The 24,267-nt window shown below is 44.5% G+C and overlaps 1 protein-coding gene across 7 annotated transcripts in view; it reads left to right on the forward strand.

Annotated features, from left to right (window-relative positions):
• Window positions 1–24,267, forward strand: part of TBC1D1 (TBC1 domain family member 1) — a 226,314-nt gene that overhangs the window by 119,859 nt on the left and 82,188 nt on the right. For 4 of the 7 annotated variants that reach the window (XM_078068498.1, XM_036076054.2, XM_078068493.1 and 1 more), the window contains 6 exons: window positions 3,084–3,175; window positions 10,100–10,210; window positions 16,901–17,029; window positions 18,652–18,738; window positions 21,899–22,179; window positions 24,007–24,168. In XM_078068498.1, coding sequence (XP_077924624.1) covers window positions 3,084–3,175; window positions 10,100–10,210; window positions 16,901–17,029; window positions 18,652–18,738; window positions 21,899–22,179; window positions 24,007–24,168 — 862 coding nt within the window. Of the gene's footprint in view, window positions 1–3,083; window positions 3,176–10,099; window positions 10,211–16,900; window positions 17,030–18,651; window positions 18,739–21,898; window positions 22,180–24,006; window positions 24,169–24,267 lie in introns of those variants that run through there. The other 3 variants (XM_078068495.1, XM_078068496.1, XM_078068500.1) reach the window with 3 other exon arrangements.

Below are 24,267 nucleotides of genomic sequence, written 5' to 3' on the forward strand. Positions count from 1 at the left end.
TTGTGCAGTTGTTCTGTTATACTCTTAGTCTGTTGTGCAGTTGTTCTGTTACACTGTTAGTCTGTTGTGCAGTTGGTCTGTTATACTGTTAGTCTGTTGTGCAGTTGTTCTGTTATACTCTTAGTCTGTTGTGCAGTTGGTCTGTTATACTCTTAGTCTGTTGTGCAGTTGTTCTGTTACACTGTTAGTCTGTTGTGCAGTTGGTCTGTTATACTGTTAGTCTGTTGTGCAGTTGTTCTGTTACACTGTTAGTCTGTTGTGCAGTTGTTCTGTTACACTGTTAGTCTGTTGTGCAGTTGGTCTGTTATACTGTTAGTCTGTTGTGCAGTTGGTCTGTTATACTGTTAGTCTGTTGTGCAGTTGGTCTGTTATACTGTTAGTCTGTTGTGCAGTTGTTCTGTTATACTCTTAGTCTGTTGTGCAGTTGTTCTGTTACACTGTTAGTCTGTTGTGCAGTTGGTCTGTTATACTGTTAGTCTGTTGTGCAGTTGTTCTGTTATACTCTTAGTCTGTTGTGCAGTTGGTCTGTTATACTCTTAGTCTGTTGTGCAGTTGTTCTGTTACACTGTTAGTCTGTTGTGTAGTTGTTCTGTTACACTGTTAGTCTGTTGTGCAGTTGGTCTGTTATACTGTTAGTCTGTTGTGCAGTTGTTCTGTTACACTGTTAGTCTGTTGTGCAGTTGTTCTGTTACACTGTTAGTCTGTTGTGCAGTTGTTCTGTTATACTCTTAGTCTGTTGTGCAGTTGTTCTGTTACACTGTTAGTCTGTTGTGCAGTTGTTCTGTTACACTGTTAGTCTGTTGTGCAGTTGTTCTGTTACACTGTTAGTCTGTTGTGCAGTTGTTCTGTTACACTGTTAGTCTGTTGTGCAGTTGGTCTGTTATACTGTTAGTCTGTTGTGCAGTTGTTCTGTTACACTGTTAGTCTGTTGTGCAGTTGTTCTGTTACACTGTTTGTTGTGCAGTTGTTCTGTTACACTGTTAGTCTGTTGTGCAGTTGGTCAGACTTGTCTTAGAGCTTGGCGGTTCTCCACATGTGAGTGTCTCGTCAGACAATCACGTATGTCCAAAACAGGATGCTTGTCACATTGTGTCAGAGACCTGCGGAGAGGCCTTTTGGTTAACGATGACTGTTCATTTTACTCGTAAATTTAAACACTATTTTGATTCAACATTTAAGTAGTTAGTGCAGTAAAACCATCTCTCTGTTTCCCTGGCTTGTATGACCTGCCAGCTTGCTGGAAGAGTCCCTGAACGGCGTCTGACAAAACCCATCTGTCTTTTCTGCACTTCGTCCGCCTCCGCATTCACTTTAGGACTGAGGCCACTTGTGGGTGGAGGAGGCAGTGGGGAGTTCACGAGCCGTCCGCGGAGGTAGACGGGCATGGTGTAGAGCCTGACTGTCCCTCACTTAGCCGATGACCTCGGACAAAATGCTGGACTTTGCCCGTGCCTCAGTTTCTTCATTCATACGTTGGAATTACTAAAGATGGTGCCCACTCAGGGACTGTTGTGAGGATTGAGATGATGCACATAGTGGCACAGCCGTCACTTCAGAAGTACTGGCTTCTATTTTTATAGGATTTTCTTGGCAAAAACTAAGGGGGGGCTGCTGCTGGGAGGAGGGACATCCCGGAAGCTGAGGTAGCCCCTGCAGTTTGAGGAGGGGTGCGGCTTCCATCAGAGCTGTGAGCAGGGTGGCGGCTCTGCATCCGGCCGCCCTGGGGTGGGGTGGGGGTGGGGAGGCAGCAGCTCTGTGGCGGGCTTGGCTGCTGATCGGCCTCCTGACTTTTGACAAGTCACCCGGCTTCTTTTTTTTTCTTTTTAAGATTTTATTTATTTGACAGAGAGAGACACAGCAAGAGAGGGAACACAAGCAGGGGGAGTGGGAGAGGGAGAAGCAGGCTTCCCGCTGAGCAGAGAGCCCGATGCGGGACTTGATCCCAGGACCCCGGGATCATGACCTGAGCCGAAGGCAGACGCTTAACGACTGAGCCACCCAGGCGCCCCATCACCCGGCTTCTCTAGACCTCAGCAAACACCTGTGTAAAAACAGAGGCTTGATTTCCAAGTCCTGGTTCCAGACTTCAGAGGTGTCCCCTCCTGGCCATCCTTAGCTGTGTAGATGTATTCACAGTGTCCTCCGGGGCAGAGCCTTGGCCAAGCACCTGCCTAGGCACCCAGCCTCCTCAGCTGGGGGGAGGGGGGAATGGGGAGGGAGCTGCAGCAGGTGGGTGAGGTGAGGGCTGCCTTTGGAATAAAAGTACTCAGCGGTGGCAGTTTTCCCACGGTAGTTCGGTCAGCAAATCCTTTCATTCTAAATCTTCTCAGCATGTGTAACATTTATCTCCGGCACCAAGAAAAGGCAAAGCAGGATCTAAGCCATATTTGTGTGGAGAAACAACTTTCCAGAGTATCAGCTTCTCATTGGCACTAAGATTGTGACTTTCTAACTTTTCCTCGCAATCCTCTGTAATGGTAATTAGATGGGCTTAAGACTATTAATGCAAGTGGTGATAAAAGGGAGATTGTTAGCCACATGAATGAGTTTTATGCGGAGGAGCCTACTGTGGAAGAGAAACATGTTTCAAATGGAGCAGTAGTTGTTTTTCCTTGAGTTGTCAAGTTTATATGTAAATACTCATGAGAATCTATTTTCTGAGGACAGTGTTCCGATTGTATGAGGTGTTCTAACACGGAATGATGGAGAAAGAAAAATTCGGAACTGTGCAGACCTGAGGTGGGGTCCAGCATGGTGGTCTTTGGAGATCACATCAGCTTTCTGGGTCTCGGTTTCCTTAACTGCAAAATGGGGATAACTGGAGCGTCTTCATTGACTGTTCTCAGTATTAAATGAGGCAGGCCTAATGTTTATAAGACCGTGCCTGGCGAATGAGGGCTCGACTAAAACATGTTAGTTGTCATCATTGCCATCATGAACCATATTTTACTGAGTAGAATGTCCGGAAAACTTCAGAAGCCTGGAGTAGGTGGGTAAGGACGTAAAAAGCACGAATACGGAAGTTTTACTCTGCCTTGTAACTTCTCCATAGAGTGTTTTCATGTCTCTTTTTTTCTTAATAGGAATGAATTCTTCCAAAACCAAACTAGAACTCCAGAAGCACCTGACGACATTAACTAATCAGGAGCAAGCAACTATTTTTGAAGAGGTTCAGGTAAAGTACGAGTTTCTAATTGCTAGACTGAAAGCAGAGCTAAGCAGCTTACCTGTGAGATGGTATGTATGAAAAATAGCAAACCAGAGCTGCCACAGCTCAGAGGAAGTGGCCCCGAGTTCCTCTTGGTTTAGGCTTAGCAGCCCTGGGCAGGGGTCAGGTCAGACAGCAGACTTCCACCAGGTCTTGGATTTCACGGTGAATGCAACTAACCCAGAAAAGTCCTGCCTTAAAAAATATTTTGGAATGAGCGAAAGGAATTGCAGAGTGAAAAGAGCCCTCAGCCCAGGAGACGGAAGATGTGGACTTTGGTCCCCGAGCACTCCTCTGCTCCACGGGAAGCTTCTGCCCAGCCCCTTCCTGCTTGGGGTCCCAGCCCCAAAGTGTGGCAGTGGGCGGAGACAGCATTTCGTACGTGAACTTGGTCATTGGTAGTTCTTGCCTTCTTCCTCAGTGTTGGAAAGGGATGGAGATGATGTTATCTACTTAGAACTGTATATCAAACCTAAATATGAAAACAAAATACAAAACCAAAGCCAGGCTCGTCGGTGTTCTGGAAACTCGCTCTTGTCCTTGCATGTAGATGCCGTGTAGCTCAGGGAAACCACGCTGTGTGTACTGGAATGGCTGTACTGTGTTCATTAGGAATCTTTAACGAGCTCATCACAGATTTCATGTCCGCTTCAGCCGAGGGGCACTTTCTAATGTTTCCTGGCACTTTTGTAGGGAGGAAAGCACATCAGAACAAAGAATATATATCTTTTTTTGCGGGGAGGAGAGCGGCAGGGGTCCTGCAGAGGAGTCTATTACGCAAATCGAGGGCTGGCAGCTCTGGATGGGGAGTTCTCTCCGCCTCCTCAGTGGGTGCAGGACTGTACACGTAGGCCCGTGACCTGTTTTCTGGCAGGAGTGACACATGTTCGGAGGAGAAAAGCATGGGAAGGTTTTTCAATTTCATAAGTAGCTTAGAATGTAATTTTCACAATTTCCAGTTGCCTTTACATTTTCTTGTTTTCTTCTGAATCGACTTGAGACAGGCTACTTTGTTTTTTCTTGAAGGATCTTTAGAGTTCTGAGGACACAGTACTCAGAAAAACTTAGTGTGATTTGTACTTGGAATTCATAAATGGATAGACGGTTTGCTTCTGACTGTTAATGCATTTACCGTGGAGGCTGGGGCCTTTTTCCACGATGCCGGTCCACTTGCTAGTCGAGTGTTATCAAGCCACTTTGGGGAACATCTTTGCGGCAAGCTTAGGAGATGCACATTCCTCCCCTAATGTGCATTTTATTTAGACAGCACTGTGTAGCCATCCCAAAACAGTGCGATGACTCAGCATAGGTAATAAAGTGTTCTTCAGCAATTAGAAATTCCTAATGGATGTGATTCTGAGATTCTCTTTGACCTAAATTTTTAGATATCCAGTGCATTATGGAAAAGAGACTTTAGAGAAAAGTGATGACACAACACAGGTTTTTGTTTGTTTTTGTTTTTAAATGCATGCAGTTAATATCTTGGGACCCCTATGTGTTGTTCTAGAAGGCTCTGTAACTCAGTTGGCTTAAAGACCAAAGGAAAGGGACACTGGGTGTGAAAAGCCAGCTCTTTGTCCTCCATCATCATAAGTGCGGCTCTTCCTTAAATGATAAAATTTGACATGGATCTCTTCTAATGGCTTGAGGGTTTCATTGAATTATTTTCAATGACCATTCTTGGTTCTTAGAAAACATTTTATAAACCAAGTTTCTTTCTAGGTAGCAGCACCTGCTAATGTGTTTGAAAATCATACCTTTTAAAAAGATTATAAAGAAAAAGGTGGCTTTGCAGTGTCAGGAGCCCTTTTGTAAACAGAAAGGTTAAGACTTTCTTTTGTACAGTTTTCCTGGAGGGTAGTTTATTTCTGAAGAACTCTCCAAGGGCATATCTTCATAAGACAAATGTAATTACAATTGAAATTAATGGTACATGATTACTTAGTTAAAGCATACATAATCAGGGTTTTTGTAAATAAATGCTTAATGCAGAGAAAGAAGGGCAGACTACACAGGACATGAAGAGCAGAAATCTGTAATGGCCGTGTACGTGTCACTGGAGGTTGTTGCTGCCACGTGCGGGCTGACTTTGAGCACGCTGAGAGAACTTGGTGCCAGATGAGCCTGGGGGCCTGTTAACCCTTTTGTCAGGGACTCATGACACTTCAGAGCCACTGTTTAATTGATGACCTTATGAAACGCATGATCTTCAAGCATATCTCACTGTGCAACTGTGCAGGCGGCCCATGGGGTCCGGTGGTCGGTCCCCTTTGGTGCTTTCCAGCCCAAGTAGGGCTAGTAAGGGAAATGCCTCAAAAGTCCAACTCTCTTCTTCAGAATGAGAGTATTTCAGGGAATGGCTGAATTAATAGTGAATGGATAAATCAAGTCGATTCATACTCAGTGGGGGTCAGTAATGATTAAAGAAGATGATTTTTCACAAGTTGTAAGATTAATAGAGGAGCTGTTTTTCCCTCCACTTTTTGAAGAATATCAACTTAGCTGGATTTTCCATGGCTTTAAAATTAATTGCTATAAGATTTGATTATAACGTTGTAAAAAGATGTTAGAATTCTAGTAGTGTCCAAGTGAGCATTGCCATTTTAAGTAGTATCTTCCAAAGACTGCAGATTCTCAGCATTCTGGTATTCATCAGTCAGTGTTGGAAATTCAGTTTCCAGTCACTCTTACGTCCAATTCGTAGGCCTTCTCCTAGAAATAAGTCAAGAAGCGTGTGGCAGAATTGGCTTTGTTACCTTTAACAGGCAATCAGTTGTTTTGCATTTGTTTAAATGAAATAACAGGAGAAAAGCACACAAATTAGTGGTGTGTGTGTTTCAGTGAATTTTTATAAGATGAATGCTCCTGTGTAGCCAGCCAGCATGAAGATTAAGAAATAGAGCATTTCCGGGCACCTGGGTGGCTCAGTTGGTTGGGCGACTGCCTTCGGCTCAGGTCCCGGGATCGAGTCCCACATCAGGCTTCCTGCTCAGCGGGGAGTCTGCTTCTCCCTCTGACCCTCTTCCCTCCCGTGCTCTCTGTCTCTCATTCTCTCTTTCTCAAATAAATAAATAAAATCTTTAAAAAAAAAAAAAAAAGGCATTTCCAGCTCCTCAGAATCTCCGCCCACTACCCCCCACCTCGGTATTGCCCCCGGGGACACACCATCCTGACTTCTGACTCTGTAGATTGATTTTTTTTTTTTAAAGATTTTATTTATTTATTTGATAGAGAGAGACACAGCGAGAGAGGGAACCCAAGCAGGGGGAGTGGGAGAGGGAGAAGCAGACTTCTCGCCGAGCAGGGAGCCCGATACAGGGCTCGATCCCAGGACCCTGGGATCACGACCTGAGCCGAAGGCAGACGCTTAACGACTGAGCCACCCAGGCGCCCCTGACACTGCAGATTGATTTTTTTATAAGCAAGTTAATTTTTTTTTTTTTTAAAGATTTTATTTATCTGACAGAGAGCACAAGTAGGCAGAGTGGCAGGCAGAGGCAGAGGGAGAAGCAGGCTCTCCGCTGAGCAGGGAGCTGGACATGGGGCTCCATCCCAGGACCCCGGGATCATGACCTGAGCCGAAGGCAGCCGCTTAACCTACTGAGCCACCCAGGCGCCCCTATAAGCAAGTTAATTTTTAACTGCAAAGTGATGCTATCCAACTGGATTCCCCATCATTTTCCTCAGACTTGTCTCTCTGACTAATGAGCGTTTGTAAAATTAAATCACCTGTAGAAAGGAATGAGTTGCCACTGGGGAGGGTGGTGGGACACCTTGCTAATCATTTGAACTCGCTAGAAGAGTAGCCCCTAGTCACATTTTGGTTATTTTAAGGAAGGAAGGATTTATTTTTTGACCTTGTAGGATATCATGGACGTGGATTTCTGACCTTATTGACTTTCCTCTGTGATGTTTCACGACCTCCGTGATGCATTTCCTCCTTTGCTTCAGTTTCTGATGACTGTGATAGTACATGGTGCTCATTTGTCTCATTTTCTGTCCATCTGGACAACTTTCTTGCATATTTTGAGGAAAAGAAAATGTCTCCTCTTATTACTGCATTTTTAACCTTTTTTGAGACTTTGAAATAAGCAATTGCACAGTTTCTCCAAGAAAAATACACATTTTCTTGTGAGAACAGCCCCAAATATTAAAGTTATGGAAGAAAGAATGGTTCCAACTCTTAGGTGTCTGTTCAGAGACATCCCCTAATTCCTGTCTGTTCCTCTTTCCTAGACTTAAAAAAAAAATAGACTTTTTTTTTTTTTTTTACAGCAGTTTTAGTTTTATAGAAAAAGTGGCTAGAAAATACAGAGTCCCCATATAACCTCTCACACCCCAGCCTTACCCTCAGGCCACTTTTCCCTATTATTAACGTCTTAGTGTGGTACATTTGTTACTATTGGTTAGCCCATATTGATACATTATTAATAACTGAAGTCCATAGTTGACATTAGGGTTAACTTTTAGTGTTGTACATTCTGTGGGTTCTAACAAATGTATAATGACATGTATCTACCATTATAGGATCAAAGAGAATTGTTTTTTCACTACCCTAAAAATCCTCTATGCTCCATCAGTTTATTTCTCCCCCCCTGCCCCAAACCCCGGGCCCCCACTGATCTTTCACCGTCTCCATTGTTTTGCCTTTTCCAGAATGTCATACAGTTGGAATCATACAGCATGCAGTGGATTGGCTTTCACTTAACAACATGCATTTACAGTTCCTCTGTGTCTTCATGGCCCGATAGTTCATTTTAGTGCTGAATAATATTCCATTTTTTAAAAGATTTTATTTATTCATTTGAGAGAGAGAGAGAGCGAGCAGGGGGAGGAGCAGAGGCAGAGGGAGAAGCAGACTCTCCTGCTGAGCAGGGAGTCTGATGTGAGACTCCATCCCAGGACCCCGGGATCACGACCTGAGCCCAAGGCAGATAGATGCTTAACCAGCTGAGCCACCCAGGTGCCCTTTATATTCCATTTTATGGATGTGTCACAATTTGTTTATTCACTGTTGAAGGACATCTGGGTTGCTCATAAGTTTTGGCAGTTATAAATGAAGCTGCTATAAACATTTGTGTGTTGGTTTTAGTATGGTCACAAATTTTCAGCTCATTTGGGTAAATATGAAGCAGTGTGATTGGCTGGATCGAGTGCTAAGGGCATGGTTGGTTTGGTAAGAAGCTGTCAAACTGGCTGCCACAGCTGCTGTGTCATCGTGCAGTCCCATCAGCAGTGAGTGAGGGCTCCTCGTGCCTCCTGGGCGTGTAGACTCACCGTGTGTCCATCACCTCCTTGGACTACTCAGTATAAAGTTGGGATTGTGGTATATGACTATCCTTTTCCTTTCTCGAAGATCTGAAGGGAACTTTCTTTGGAAAAATGCACTTGTTACATAAAACATGTAAAACTTCATAACATCAGGGTTCACGGCTTGGAATCGAGATTGAGAGCTTCTGCTCTAAGATATTCAATCCTTGAATCTGAAATTTAAAGAATAGCAAGTCCTCAGTGAAAACAACCCCTTCTAATGATTTACGTCTTTTCCTTCAGTTTTAGGAACAACTTATATTTTAAATGATCTTTTTTTAAAGAGTAGGAATACCAGAAGGTCTGGGTTAGTGTTACCTTTGCTTCTAAAACCTGTGACACGAAGGGTAAAATCATTGCTTCTAGGTTAGCTCAGAGAGGAGGTTGCCAAGAGTGGTATTGATCCAGACTAGATGGTTGTATAGTGGATTCATTTATTACAGTCTTTGTTTTGAAGAGCAGGCTAGAAGTTTGGATGGGGGGGGGAGGTGAGCAGGAAAATGGATAATCATCATTATGAAAAACACACATTTTCAGGGCGTCTGGGTGGCTCAGTTGGTTAAGTGTCTGCCTTCGGCTCAGGTCATGATCCCGGGGCCCCAGGGCTCCCATGACGCCCGCCAGTTGGCGGGCTCCCTGCTTAGCACAGAGTCTGCTTCTCCTCCTCCCTCTGCTCCTCCCCCTGCTCTCTCTCTCTCTCTCACTCTCAAATAAACTCTTCAAAAACCCATATTTTCAAGGTTTATAGGCTAGAAGCTTTGTGTGTCTTCAGAATAACTTTTTTCTTCATTTTCAGAGAAAATAATACATTAAATTACATGGTCTTCTAAAAATGAACACTGATGTTTCAGATCCAAAGAATTGGGGAGTTTATTTTGTGCATAATCTTTCTTTGAACAGATGAGGAAGCTAAGATTACATGACTCGCCTTTGGTCATGTAATCTTGTTGTGGCAGCACCCAGAACCTACGTATCCTGATTTCTAGTTCAGTGTGCTTTGCCACTACTTATCTGAAAAATAAAAGGTGTAGGGAGAATTTCCTTAAAAAAGAAAGGAGAAAAAAAAAAGTAAGTCAGTGCCATGAAATATTGCGTGCAAGTTTAGGCCTTGTGGGGCTTGCAGAAAGTGCTTCATGCTGAACAGCACTTTGGATGTGTGGGACCGTGACCCTCGATCCAGTTGCTGTTTTCCTTTCCAGTTCCCTAGCCATAAAAGTTTATAAACATGTGGCCATTATGGCTCTTGACCTCTGGATATGTTTACACAGATTTTATTCTTTTCTTGTTTTCAAGACAGCTTATTTATTAAATATTTTGTCTGTGCTTCTATCTGATTTGAAATATTTGTTTTAGGTATAGGGACATCAGAGGTCAAAAGCTGAATCTGGCCCACTGGCTCCATTGTCCCGTAATGGTGTCCATGTCTAGCTAGGATCATTGGTGCCCCCTGGTGAGATGATTGGGTAAAAGCAGCCATTATAACGGGTGGATGGAAGCTGTTAGCATTTTCAAAGGCATGGTTTAGCAGTTTTGTTGACAATTAAAAATAAACGTAATATATTCTTTTTTTTTTTTTTTAAGAAATCGAGACCAAGAAGTGAACAGCGAGAGAATGAATTGATTATTTCTTTCCTGAGATGTTTATATGAAGAGAAACAAAAAGGTCACATCCATATTGGGGAGATAAAGCAGGTATGGCATTTTTTCCCCTCTTTTAATTTTACCAGGATGCTGTGTAAAACAGAAACTTGAGGATTTTCTCAGGTTCTGAAACTCTTTTTCTCCCTGTGTTTTATTTTTACTTGTTGCACATGTAGGAGAAATTTGGAAATATTTAGACTGCTTGGAGGCGGTGAGAGAAGTTGCGTCTGCCTCACGGGGCGGGTGGAGCAGGCGTTCCCAACAAGAGGGCGGGTGTAGAGCTTCAAGAAGGAATTGGAGAGTAGATACTGCCACAGCAAGCTGCTTGACCTGCAGGGAGCCCGTCTCTGTCACCTCCCCTCTCTCCCCGGGAAAACGGGAATGACCTTGCATCGCTGCCTTCAGAATTCTGTAAGGTGCCCGGAGGTTCTTTGGAATGTCAGTACTATGTGAATGTAAGGTAGCTGTACTGACAGGTCAGGTGCCATGCTAGGGAGCCTGGCGCATGGGCATCCACGTACCAGACTGGCATTGATTCTGTTTCACGTGCTGGAGGTCCCGAATCGGCTTGCCTTCCTCTTCTGGGCACAAGCATTGTTCAGCTTTTCTGTCTCGGGGTGCTGTGTCCGAAGCTGGGGCTCCGAGTCTGGGATTCCATACATGTGGTGTCATGGATCACGTTCTTATGTCCCTTAGACTCTGTGTAAGTCAATTCATGATAACCAGTAGAGCTCCAGGTGTGCATTTTGTATTTAAGTTCCTTGTAAGTCAGAAAATCTAGAGAAATATCACTGAAAGATGTTCAGAAAATCCTTAATTTTCCAAAAGTATATGGTCTTTTTATTTTTTTTAAGATTTTATTTATTTTTTATTATTTAAGATTGAGCATGAGTGGTGGGGAGGGCAGAGGAAGAGGGAGAGGGAGAAGCAGGTTCCCCGCTGAGCAGGGAGCCCAACATGGGGCTCGATCCTAGGACCGTAGGATGATGACCTGAGCAGAAGGCAGATGTTTAACTGACTGAGCCACCCACACGCTGCAGTCTTTTTTTTTTTTTTTTTTGGAGAGAGAGAGAGAGATTGGGAAGGTGGGAAGGAGCAGAGGGAGAGAGAGAATCTTAAGCAGGCTCCACGCCCAACGCAGAGCCTGACATGGGGCTCGATCTCACAACTGTGAGATCATAACCTGAGCCGAAACCAAGAGTTGGGCGCTTAACCGACCGAGCCACCAGGCACCCCAGTATATTGCCTTTTTATAAAATGCCTAACTGATCTGTTCTACAGGGGCTTTAACGCTCAGTGGCGCACCCTCTCCCTATAAACACCTCTGCTTTTCTGGTCACCTAACTGTGATGTGGTTTTACTCTCCCCAGATTCCTACCTTCCAGTTGGCTCTGGCAGTCAGGTCCCTTTCCTGAGCTCACAGAGCTCACGTACAGTGTCCAACATTGTTTTTCATCCCCTTGGCCAACCTTAGCATCTCTTAGCAGGGACCCTAATGCCAGTGCACCGTATGTGTGTCTGGCCTCTGCCAGCCCCCATCCCTCCCTTCCCAGGACAGCGTGGGAGTTCTGTGCTCCTCCAGCTCACCCGGGTGGGCCACCCAGCCTACGCTGACAGTGAATTCTTTGCTGCTTTTCAACCTATTTTCTTGTTTCCATCCCCCCCTTTTTTTTCCCTCTTGTGCCATTAATAGTTTTTCCCTGTTGTAATTTTCTTCCCTAACTTGTTCCAACAGGAAATTGATAATTTGAAATGATTTATAACTGCTGGAGGGGAATGAAGCATTTATGATGGATGGAAAGTTTTGACCTAAGTACAAACTGATATTTAAGGAACAGAGAAGTATCTTTATGATTTGGGCATAGTTTAGTCCAGTGGAGAAATATATTTAATTTTTTTTCCCATTTGAAAACATGAGAGAATTTAATGTCACAGCTTCCAAGCCTCACAAAGCAGAGCTGTCAGTGCTTTCTCTCGAGGTTTCTAAACATTTTGTTCCCCAGCAGGCTCACGTCCGTGCCTGTAAAGAAGTTGCTCTGATCCCCAGTTGTGGTTGGGTCTTCCCCAGGCTGGACACCCACTCGGGCTCTGAGGATCAGGCTTTTCAGTGCAGCTGCTGTTTTTAGATGGATCAGATGAAGCTTTGAGATTCACCAGTAGATTCCTGCTCTCATTTTCTGCTACCAAATAGTTTACATGGATCTCATTACGTTCTTGTTGCACCTAAAAATTCCCATAGCCTTTGGACAGTGTTATGACTTGACCTAGAGAGGAGTTAGAACCATGGCTTTGGCAGTGAACTTCTCTGGCCCCTGGCCCTCAAGTGGACAGAAGACGCTGAGCACAGACCCAGGGCTGCACTTCTCAGAGCCAGTGGTGATGCTGTATGTGCTTTTCAAAGACTAAAATGGTAGCGTTGGATAGCTGTCAGAGGAACCATTTTTATAAAATAGAACAACTGAAGGACGTTTTGTTCTTGTGGAAAAGGAAGAATCGCTTTGGGCAAAGACCTGTAAAGTAATGAAGTTAGAAAGTGTCACATTTTAGTAAGTGGACATACTGTTTCTACTTGTTTGGACAGAGCTGGTGTGAAAAATTAAGAATATTCAATCAACTGCCACTTACTGAATGTTTGCCACGTACCAGAGTTTGAATTTTTTGCATGAGTGATTCCAGTTTTTCTACAACTTTTTTGAGGCAGGTGGTGTAATACCATTGTTCGAGATGGAGATGTGGGGAAGAGGTCAAGCAGCATGTTAGGGAATGACAGCTGATGTGTCGCAGGTCCAAGGGCACTATTTTAATCATTATGCTTTTTAGGAACTTACCTAACAAAATTTAATGTTATATAACTACTCACTGATTTGCCTGGGTCCATTTTCCAGTAGAGGAGTTTTTCTGACATTTTATTTTGAAAAATTTCAAACATGTAGGAAAGTTGGAAGAAACACACAGTGAGCATTCATATACCCACCATCCAGATTATACCATTTGTAGCATTTTGCAATATTTGCTTTCCCATATATCCATCCAGTTCTTATTTCACCTTTTTTTGGATGACTTGTAAAGTAAGTTTCTGATACCAGCACTCTTTATTCCTATACACTTCAGCGTGCATATAATTAGCTGTAGCTCAGTATTTGTTCACAGTTGTCTTTGGAGATTTACATCCTGTAAGCTGCACAGATCTTGAGTGCACTACTTGTTGAGTTTTGAGGACTTCATACATTTAGGTGGCCCAAGCCCCCATCAAGATAGAGAGCATCCTCTTTCACGCCGGAATGTACCCCCATACCTCTTTGCTGGTCCTCGCTACCCCTCCCCCAGGCAGCCACGGTTTTGATTATTTATACCATAGGTTGATTTGCCTGTTCTAGAACTTTTGCAGATGGAATCAGAGAGTCTTTACTCTTTCAGTTCTGGCTTCTTTCACTTTGTGCTACTCATCCATGTTGTTGCGTGTCATCAGTCGTTTGTTCCTTTTTATTCCCATGGGCCAGCCCCACAGTTTTCTCCATCGTCCTTCTGGTGGACACCTTGGCTACTTGCAGGTGCTCGTTGTTAGGAATAAGGCTGCTCGTGGGTACGCCACGGCGCCACAGGATGGTGGGTTCTGACCTGAGAACGTCGGTGTAGCCGCAGAATTTAAAACTTGGCTCCACACTTCTGTGCAGAGTTCACCCTTCTGTCCTGGGCTGGGCAGTGTGGCGACTCGGTGCAAGTTGCTCTAGCACCCCAAATTGGAAGAACCAGCATCCTCTTCAAAGGAGAAACTTCTAGATGCTTATTTTAAAATGAACAAGGAATATATTTTCTAAACATGAATTATTTTCAAAGCATATTAGAATTGTGGTGATAGACCTGGAAAAGCATCATGTTAGGTGGGAGAGGAGAGCAGAGGAAGCGTTGAACTCAGTGTACAGACATTCTTATGGCCTGGTTTCAGAAAAGGAAAAGTGCAGTTTTTCTTGTATGTACTTTCTGCTGTGTGCTACTGGTCTTGTAGCCAGTGTTTTCTTTATGTATCAAAACAATCCATTCAAAATGCTTCCACTTCATGGAAACTTGTGTGGAGTTTGAAAGCAAGCGCACGACTTCTTAACTTTGTGGGAGAACTGGCGGCGAGTCAAGGGCAGGCCCCCAAGGGCCCTGTGTGGATCCTTTCCTTTACTCTGGAGTCTGTTGCAAGTCTGGACAGGCCTTGATATTTGGTAAATGATTGCACAGGACCAATGGCAGTGAGTAAGGCACCTGCCCATGCTGCATGATGTTTAGCGGGCACTTAGTCAATATCTGTTGCAGGAGTCTGTTGCTTTGGGTACGTGTTTCCCCAGGGCCTACCTGGTGATCATTGCTCATTCGCTCCTTCAGCAAGCAAGTGGGAAGTGTCCAGAGCATGCTCCGTATACTCTACGAAAACACAAAGTTAAATGATGGTCTCCCTCCAAAGAATTTCTAAGCTAGTTGTCATTCTCTTAATGCACATTCTAATTCTCACAGAAGTAAAACTCTGATGACTGCATGAAGCCAAAGGTAGCTCTTATCAGAACCCTTTATTTCTCTTTTATGCCTTGAAAAATGTATGACATTCATTGATGAACTAGGATTTCATCATTTCAAAGAAGACCTGTATCTCTGACCAGCAAATAGCTAAATAATAAAAAATGCATAATCACATAGGAATCTGGGGAAGACAAATTAAGAGACCATCTGTAGCCATCAAATTGGCAGAAATGGAGAAATCTGACCATGCCATGTAGAGGTGAACTCTCATGTACTGATACTGTGACTGTTAATTAGTACCACTTAGGGGAAAAAAATCTGACCGTATCTGGTACCTGTGAAGACGCGCAGACCTAGTGACCCAGCAAGGACATTTCTAATTATTTACCTTGCGAAAACTTTCACATCTGTGCTAAGGAGCTATGTTCGGGAGAGATTAGCGCAGTCTCCTTTGTAAAAGCACGAAGGAATACATGTTTAAGCATAGGAATGTGAACAAATTACGTTGTTATACAGTGAGCAACTGCACTCTAATTAAAGTGAGTGAATCCAAGAACATTTGTCAACACAGATAAATCTGAAAAACTACATTGAAAGACAAAAGGTAGTTATGGGAGGGTATGTACAGGATGATCTGTTCATTTAAAGTTTCAACTATATGTAAACCATTACGTATGTTTTATGGATACATACGTGTATATGAAGGTACATGGTACAAGTTGACGAACACCAACTTCAGGAGCGGGGTTATTTGTGCAGCTGGGAAATGGAGAGTGGTTCCAGGAGGCATCACAGAGGTCTGTAATGTTTTCCATAAAACATGGGAAACAGTAGCTAAGAGTCAATGACCGTGACTCATAGCTGACATCTACTGAGCGTCAGGTATGTTCTTGGTGCTTTAATGTGCATTAGTTCATCTGAAGCTCATAAGTGCTCTGTGAGGAAGGTTCCCTGTGTGTCCTCAGTCTGCAGGTGGAGGAACAGAGGGGCAGCAGGTAAAGATCTGTCCAAGGCCACAGAGCTAGGGAGACACAGAGAAGCATCTCATCCGGGCCTGGGCTCTGGAGCCCACGATCCTCACTGCTCTCAACATGCGCATGTTCACTTGGCCAGAGCTGGGGGGGGGGGGGTGCAGATGCACGTGTTATATTGGTCTGTGCACTTTTCTGTATGCTTGAAGTATGTAACAACAAAGAATGGTCTGAGTTTAGAGTATTGGAGTATGTGCTTGTTTGTGTTTTTAATCTAGAGAGTTTTTTATAGTTTTTTTTTTTTTTAACCATACCTCTTTGTTAATAAGTAGGATTAAACCTCATTTTGTGGTTGGCATCCAAACACCATTGTGTTGGCAACTTCATGTTGTGACCAGTGAGGGGGGCAAGCGTGGTTGCAGAGGCAAGGGGTGACAGAACCTGTAGGTGGGGGAGAGGAAGAAGTGGAGAAGACAGCTCCACAGAAAGTGATGAAGGGATTAATTTAAAGTTATGGAGGGGCGCCTGGGTGGCTCAGATGGTTGGGCGTCTGCCTTCGGCTCGGGTCGTGATCCCAGGGTCCTGGGATCGAGCCCCACATCGGGCTCCTGGCTCGGCGGGGAGTCTGCTTCTCCCTCTCCCACTGCTCATGCTTTCTCTCTCTCTCTGTATCTCTGTGTCTCAAATGAATAAATAAAATCTTTAAAAAAAAAAAATTTAAAGTTATGGAGTGGATTCTATTTGTTTCAGCCTCTGAAATTCCCCCAAAGGTAAGTTGTTCTTTACTTGGAAGAGCTAACACTGTCCACCTCGGTACCAGCAGCTCTCCTCAGTGCTTCACGTGGTTTTACCTGTTTCATCTCACAACACAGCGTTAGGATTAGATCGTGAGGTGGGTCTGAGTTGACAGAGGAAGGAACTAAGTCGAGGAGAGAGGAAGTAGCTTGTCCAAGGCCAGTTAGTGAGGGACACATCTCTGATCCCGACCGCAGAGCCCGAGCTCACGAGCTTTGTTAACAGAGTGGTTTCCAAGCACATTTCCTCGTTTTGTTTGGAGCGGTCGGAGCAGTGCTTTGAGGCAGACTGTTTCCTGGACTTGCAGCCTTGCCTTCGAGGAGTGGATGAGATGAGGTCAGGGGATCAGAATAACGTCCTGGGGTCAAAAAGATGCATCCTAGAGATTGATCATTCCTTTAAGAAGGAAAGAAGGAAGGGAGCAAGGAAGCTGTAAGTGACTGACTTAACTTTTCATTGTTTCACTTTTTAGACCTCACAGATTGCAGCAGAGAATATTGGAAGTGAGTTACCACCGAGTGCCACTCGATTTAGACTAGATATGCTGAAAAATAAAGCCAAGAGATCTTTAACAGAGTCTTTAGAAAGTATTTTATCCCGGGTAAGTAGCATAATTTCTCCTAATCTAAGTTAAAATCACTTTTTAAGAGAACATAAGATTCAATTCTTTGCCTTTTTTAAAAAAAAAATTATTTTTAAGTAATCTCTGTGCTCAAGGTGCCTGGGTGGCTCAGTCGTTAAGCGTCTGCCTTCGGCTCAGGTCATGATCCCAGGGTCCTGGGATCGAGCCCCACACTGGGCTCCCTGCTCACCCGGAAGCCTGCTTTTCCCTCTCCCTCTCCCGCTCCCCCTGCTTGTGTTCCCGCTCTCGCTGTCTCTGTCAAAACAAAACAAAACAAAACGAAAAATCTTTAATCTCTACACTCAATGTGGGGCTCACACTCACAAACCTGAGATCAAGAGTTGCATGCTCTTCCAACTGAGCCAGCCAGGCGCCCTCATTTCTTTGCTTTTGTGCCATCAGTGTTTGTTATAAAGTACAAAAGCGTAAAAACCTTTTTTATGTCTTCTCAGCCTTAGAGCAGTGTTACCTACACTTCAGTTTTTAACTAGGTTTAGGTTAAAAGAAATTCTCTTACATAGCATGGTATTTTTGTTTCCCAAAAGGATGCTATTCGCTGGCCAGTCTCTGTGAAGAGCACAGATTAGATGTAATAAAGTGTGGGACCCATCCTCCCTAAGTGCCACGAGGCACAGCTTAAAAAACCATTTACCGTCAGCCGCGGCTGGTACATGTCTGGAACTCTGTAGCGGGTCAGTAAACTGTGGCTCTCGGGTCAGATGCCACCCACCTCCTGTTTTTGTAAATAAAGTTTTGGAGACACAGTGGTATCCACTCATTTACCTATATTCTTAATTTGCTTTTGTGCGGAGCTGAGTAGTTGCCACAGACAGTATGGCCCCCAGAGCCCAGGAGATTCAGTATCTGGCCCTGTACGGACAGGTTTGCGCACTGCAGGCAGCGCGGAGGAGACCTGGACACCGCTCTGGGAGTGCCCTAAGAAATTACGTGCTGTGTGCTCCCCACCCCAGCGGGTGTATCTGACCTTTGATGGCACTCGTGAGAGATCAGAGTTTGATTTTCTTTCAAAGTTTCACATCTTTCTGGAGCTTGAAATGTCTTACAGAGTTTTTTTGTTTGTTTATTTGTTTTTATTGTTTTTTTAAAATTTCATGATACACTCCATCTGAACCATGCTTAATTTTGTTCTGGTTAAATTTTATTTTGTTTGAAGGTGTTTCTCAGAATTTTGCAACATCCTTAGAGATAATTAAAAACAGTCCATTTACAAAACCAGGTGGCCACGTCTGAGAGCTCCTGAGTGGATAGAGTGTTGTCTGGGCGTCCCATAGCTGGCGGGGTGTGACAGCTTGGGACTTGGAGAGAGGTGTTGAGTGTGCTTGCTTTTCTTCATAGACAGATTGTCTCTTCTTCCTGCCCGTCATCCCTGCCAAATGACTCATACACAAGGTGTTCAGGAACATTTAGGTTGCTGTGCTATTAAAAAAAAAATGTTGATTATCTTAATGCACATATGTGCTCAGCAGCTTTATCTCAGTAGATCATTTTTCCTGAGGTGGTTTAAATAGACCAAGCTGCTTCTATCTGATGCCTTTGCACAAGCCTAAGGGATTCTAATTTGATTGCTTTTCTTTATGTAGGGTAGTAAAGCCAGAGGCCTCCAGGAACACTCCTCCAGTCTGGATCTGGACAGCTCCATGTCTAGCACTTTAAGTAACACGAGCAAAGTAAGCACATCTCCCTTTCTGTGACACCCTGAAGAAATCAGCACATGGGTCATGCTCATCTGCTACCTGCAGAGCCTACAAGAGGATCCCAGGAAGCCCCCTATCTTTCATCATGAAAAGTTTGGTGCCTGAGACTTCTGGGTGCAGGAGGAGGGCTGGTCTTGCAATTCTGTAACTTAAAAGTTTCACATAACAAAGCAGATGGCCATTACATAAGCAAAGAAGCAAGATGACACTTTTAGATCACTGAGAGGTAATTCATCACAAAGCAACCAATGGACTTCTTGCCCAATATTAAAAATAATTGAAATTGGGAAAACCTCAAAAGTGGGTTTGTGAATTCCGTGAAGTTTACAGCTTGAATACTTTTACCCTTTGGCTGGCTCTACGATTGTAATTAAATATTACTGTTCTTATAAATTAGACAACTAAGCTTCACCCCTTGGGTCTGTCCCCAAGCACAGCTTCGTGATAATGAGCAAGCCAGCGGTTCTCTTTGGTAACAAACCTGTGTCCGTGTCCTTGTTTTAGTTTCTTGCTTTCTAGACATTTAGGCAGCTTCAGCTCTTTTTAACCACCAGAAAGTGAACTTGGGGTTTTCGTTAGGCAGGCCAGCTTTCCTTCTGCCACCAGAGCTCCTTCAGACTCTCGAGCGACGGAAGCTCTGTGGAGCCAGCCCCTGACCACACAGCTCTCAAGTTCTGAGTTTGCTCCCGGGCACGTGGCTTTCAGAGCTTTTAGACCATAGCCAACAGTAAGAAACTCATTTAACGTTGTGAAACGATTCACAAACACATACGTACACGCTCGCATCCAGAATTAAAATCGCACAAAACAGTATTTACTGTAAACAATCTGTGACACGTACTGTTCTCTTTGGATCTTTTTTATTTTAAAAATGTTCATGGCCAACGAAATTGATACTACCACCTGCCGTCTACCGCTTGAGAAACACTGACTTGGGAGGGTGCTGCTCAAGTTCTCAGGTGTACCTCTAATGCGGTTCCGGCAGAAATACAGATACTGGTTCAGTAGGCCTGGGGTGGGGCCTGAAATGCCGCATCTCTGACAAGCTCCAAGGTGGTGTTGATGCTCCCGGTTTGCGGACTCTCTCTCGGGAGCGAGGCCCTAGACACCAGTCCTCAGAATATGATTTTCTGAGTTAAAATCTGGTGGGACAGAGCATCATCTGACCTCCATCAACTACATACTGGTTCTACACCACAGTTTACTTCACATTGGGAAACAGTTTATGGTGTATCTGCAATATACAGATGAATGGGACAAAGCCCTCAGGAACTTAACTGGGAGGCGACAGATACTCAAATAACACCAGCATCAGAGTATGGAAGGAGCCCTGAGAGTTAGACTAAGAGATGGTGGTAACTTTGCCATCCTAAGAGCAAGGGGAAGGGAAGTTATTTTGGACCAGTGGAACCAGAGAAAGCGTGGGAATGGGGGAAGTAGTGCCTTTGAATTAAATTGTAAAGGATAGGCATTGCGCCTGGGGAAGTGGACAGGGAAGAGGCTTCTCAGACCACTGCAAATAAAGATACTGTGAAGAGGCTCATGTCACTCAAGTGACTTTTCCAGGAAGTCTTATCGCTTGTTTATGTTCTTCTCCAAAGCACAGATCTAAAATATATATGAAGCTTGAATTTCTAGGGTAATCTTAAGAGAAATACAACTTTCAGAAGCCACCTGCTTGTATTGTCTGTGGGGGTATCTTTATGTGTACTTCTTTACGTCTTTTTTTAACCTGAGATTGAGAAACTGTTGTAAAAATAAGCTATTTTATGTAACTGGATCTCTACCAGTAAATTGATCATCTACTTGTTGAGGAACATCCGAGTAGCCCTTTTAGGTGTAAGATTAAGCTAAGGATTAGCTCCTTCGTGTAATTTGGAGGGAAGTTAATAAGAGTTGAGATGAGCAGGTTTGCATAATGGAGAATGTTTGCTCTGATGTGTCGTCTTAGACAAAATTTTAAATCCTTAAAAGGATCTTTGGAACTACAGAGTCTCGAAGAATGAAAAATTTCAGCTATGTTTAAAGGTAATATTTTGTAGTATGTTGGGAATTAAGTTTTTCCTGTCTAATTCCTACAAAATTAAATGTATATCTCTCCCCTCAATAAACATATTTTTAAAAATTAAAATCCTTAATATATCATCTGAAAGGCACGCAACCGTATATCAAATGAAGAGATAGAATTTAGATTCTTCAGTCTATCATTAGATGCATTCATTTCATTTTACTCTTTCTATGTTTATCTCTTCTAGCAGTTTCAGCAGGGGCAAACTGATATGCCCCCCCTTATTTTATGTTCTTTGATAGGAGAAGAATATATTAGCCACCAACCATGTCCTGGGTGCAGTGCAAAGCATAGGATTGCCTGAGTAGTAGTTCATGTCTTTGAAAAAGCATGTATCTCGAAAGACTATGGTATTAAAGTATTGTCATGATTTCTCAACAAATGTTGGGGTTACCTACTTAGTAGCTTCATTAAGTACCTGATAACAGTAACTTATATTTGTATAACATTTTACAGTGCACTTTGACTTGGATTACCTTGTCTAATTCTTGAAACCCACTGAGATAAATTTTCTCTCTACCCTTTTACAGATGAGAAAATTGGGGTACAGAAAGAAGTTAAATAATTGGCCGTGAGTTCTGGCATAAGTGCCTAAAGAGAGATTCTTCATATTCGAAGAATGATAACAGGATATAGTTTTTAACCTCAGGATCACCAAGTTAAATTTCAACATTAGATCAAAATCAGAGAGCCTTAAGAATGTGGGTAGAACACGTATGAACACACTTGGCAGAGATAAAGAACGTCTTGGTTTGTGTAAACAGTGCAGACAAGTTCTACGAGTTAAAAGCACAGTAGAGTCTTTTACAGGGAGAAGGGGCTGTTGACGGCTTCGCTTACAACAGCTGCGTCCTTCCCCTTGGATTTGGGCAGGTTTCCCCATCTGTCCAGCAGCCTAGCATTTGGTCTCTGATAAGCAGGGCCTTATCGGGCCTTCGTTCCCTTACATTTTCGGTGGCCTCTAGATGGCATTATAACCAGATGGGCTCCTGTGTCAAAATGTTTTCCTGCCCCTGGGAGGAGATTGCCTGTGATACGCCTGACCTGCTGTCCGTCTGCCGTCAGGAGCCGTCCGTGTGTGAGAAAGAGGCCCTGCCCGCCTCCGAGAGCTCCTTCAGGCTCCTCGGCTCCTCGGATGACCTGTCCAGTGACCTGGAGAGCCAGCCCGCAGAAGAGCCTGCCCCACTGTCACCCCAGCAGAGCTTCCGAAGGCGCGCCAACACCCTGAGTCATTTCCCCGTGGAGTGCCCGGAGCCTCCGGAACCGGCTCAGGGGTCTCCGGGGGCCTCCCAAAGGAAACTTATGAGGTACCACTCAGTGAGCACGGAGACGCCTCATGACCGGAAGTAAGATTTGTTTAAAAATGTGAATTTGTTGTGTAACTAGCTGGGGCGTATCTGTCGTTAACCCAGAATGTGCAGCCCAGCTGTGCTTACTGGATGACAGAGACTTGAGTCGGGTTCTACTGTGGGCTTAAAAGCTAACACTTGAAGGTGTGTTCTGTCCTCCCGCGGCAACTCTGTAGATGTAAGAGGCTTGCTGCTTGTTCGAGTAGCAAGTACAAGTCTCAGGAGGAAGCAGCTGAGACGGAGCAGAGATGGCCCTCGAAGTGGGTAGTAGTCACTGCTCACGCAGGGTGCGAGGCAGGGCTCCTGCAACCTAGCTGCCGGCTTTGGGGACAGGTGGCAGGGGGGCGAGCCGGGGAGTCCTCATTTGCAAACCTGGGATCCTACTCTGGTGGCACGGAGATGCGGCGTCCGTCCCAGGCGGGGCACGAGCGGCGACGTTGCCGCGTCTGCTGCCTGTGCGGCGCAGGGTTCCGGGGCTGGCTCGGTCCTGACCCGGTTGTGACTTGGGCACACCTGCTTAGCTTCTGTGTGTAACCAAACTGGAATGGATGTCCTTCCGTGTGCACATTCTAGAGTCTGCTAACCGGATCTGCTCACTTTGAATAACTGGGCTCGAATGAGCGGTTGGATTTTCCTGGTTCTAGAGATGGGTAAGCAGCAGGGGAGCGGAAGGTCTCCGGGCCCCTTCCGGGGTCCCTTGGCAATTAATTTGACCCTAAGCAGTCACAGAGTTATCCTTAAAAATAACTTGAAAAATCTTTTAAAACCTCTCACCTATAAACGTGAATAAATGTGTAGAGTTGCTGCCCTCCTGGGACTGACGTGCGTCGGGGTGGGGGTCACGCACGGATCAGGCACAGTCTGACGGAGGTGTTTGACGGGTTTTGAGTGAAGAAGTGAAACTATTTGAAAGGTGTAGCAGAGCCTCTCCACTTTGTTTCCCATCAGCCATTGGAAAGGATTATGGCTTTCAAGAATCGGCTGCGTAACTATGATCCCAAAGCAGGACACACGCCAGAAGCTAGTATTTAATATATGACATCTTAGAGACAATAGTTCAAGGGTTTATGGGGCTCTTGCCGGGTTATGGCTTCTCTCTCCCCTCTCCGCCATGTCCCCAGACCTCTGTTTCTGGCGTTTTCAGTGATTGTGGACGCATTCCTGTCTAGAGATGCCCAGTTCTCTTGCTAGGCCTGCAGTTTCACACAAGCAGACGTGGTAGGAAAGGGGTACTTCTGACAGTACGTTTCCCCTCTCGCCAAGAATGCAGCTTCCTAATGGATCTTGCTGGACAGGGGAGGGCAGGGGAGGGTGGAGAGATGCCCGCCTCCCTCCCTCCCTAGCATACCTGTTTTGCTTTCTGCTCCCTTATGAACTCTTTCCTCATTTATGCACAAGAAGTGAGACCTTGAATTCCAGGCAGGTTATTGTTCATTTTAAAGAGACATGTATTTTAAAAACTATGGATTTTGTTTTGCTTTCCTTTTTTTGCATTTAAGTAAAAAACAAAAAAAAAATTGCTGCCAGTTTCTGAAAAGGGAAGGGAGGAAAAAGCACTATTGGGTTCGTACATGTGTGAGAAATGATCAAGAATGACTTTTCACAGTACTCTTTTTTTTTTTTTTTTTTACTGAAAACTACCTTTGTCAAAGAGACAGTGGATACAGAAGAGAAGTGAAGAGCAGTCCTCTGACTGTGACAGCTGGTGTTTAAATAAGCAGACGGCGGCAGCCTAGCCTGTTCCCTCTGCGCCCCCCTTTGGGTCCCCCCTGGGCTCCCCCCCTTCCCGCTAATCGCCCTGCCTTCTCTCTAATTGCTATTTAGTGTGAATCATCCACCTGTGGGCGAGTCTAAAAGTTGCTCAGGTCAGTCTTCAGCTCCTGCTCTTCCACCTCGTCTTAACCCCTCCGCCTCCTCGCCAAATTTTTTTAAGTACCTAAAGCATAGCTCAAGTGGAGAACAAAGTGGGAATGCTGTGCCGAAGAGGTGAGCACACTCACGCGGCAAGTTCAGTGTCGTTTGTCTTCCCGGGAAGTTTGCACAGAGAGGTTGTGCTGCATGGCGGGAGAGAACCCAGGGCCACCG

The sequence above is a fragment of the Halichoerus grypus genome, chromosome 3 (genome assembly GCF_964656455.1).
Source record: "Halichoerus grypus chromosome 3, mHalGry1.hap1.1, whole genome shotgun sequence".
NCBI classification, from domain to species: domain Eukaryota; kingdom Metazoa; phylum Chordata; class Mammalia; order Carnivora; family Phocidae; genus Halichoerus; species Halichoerus grypus.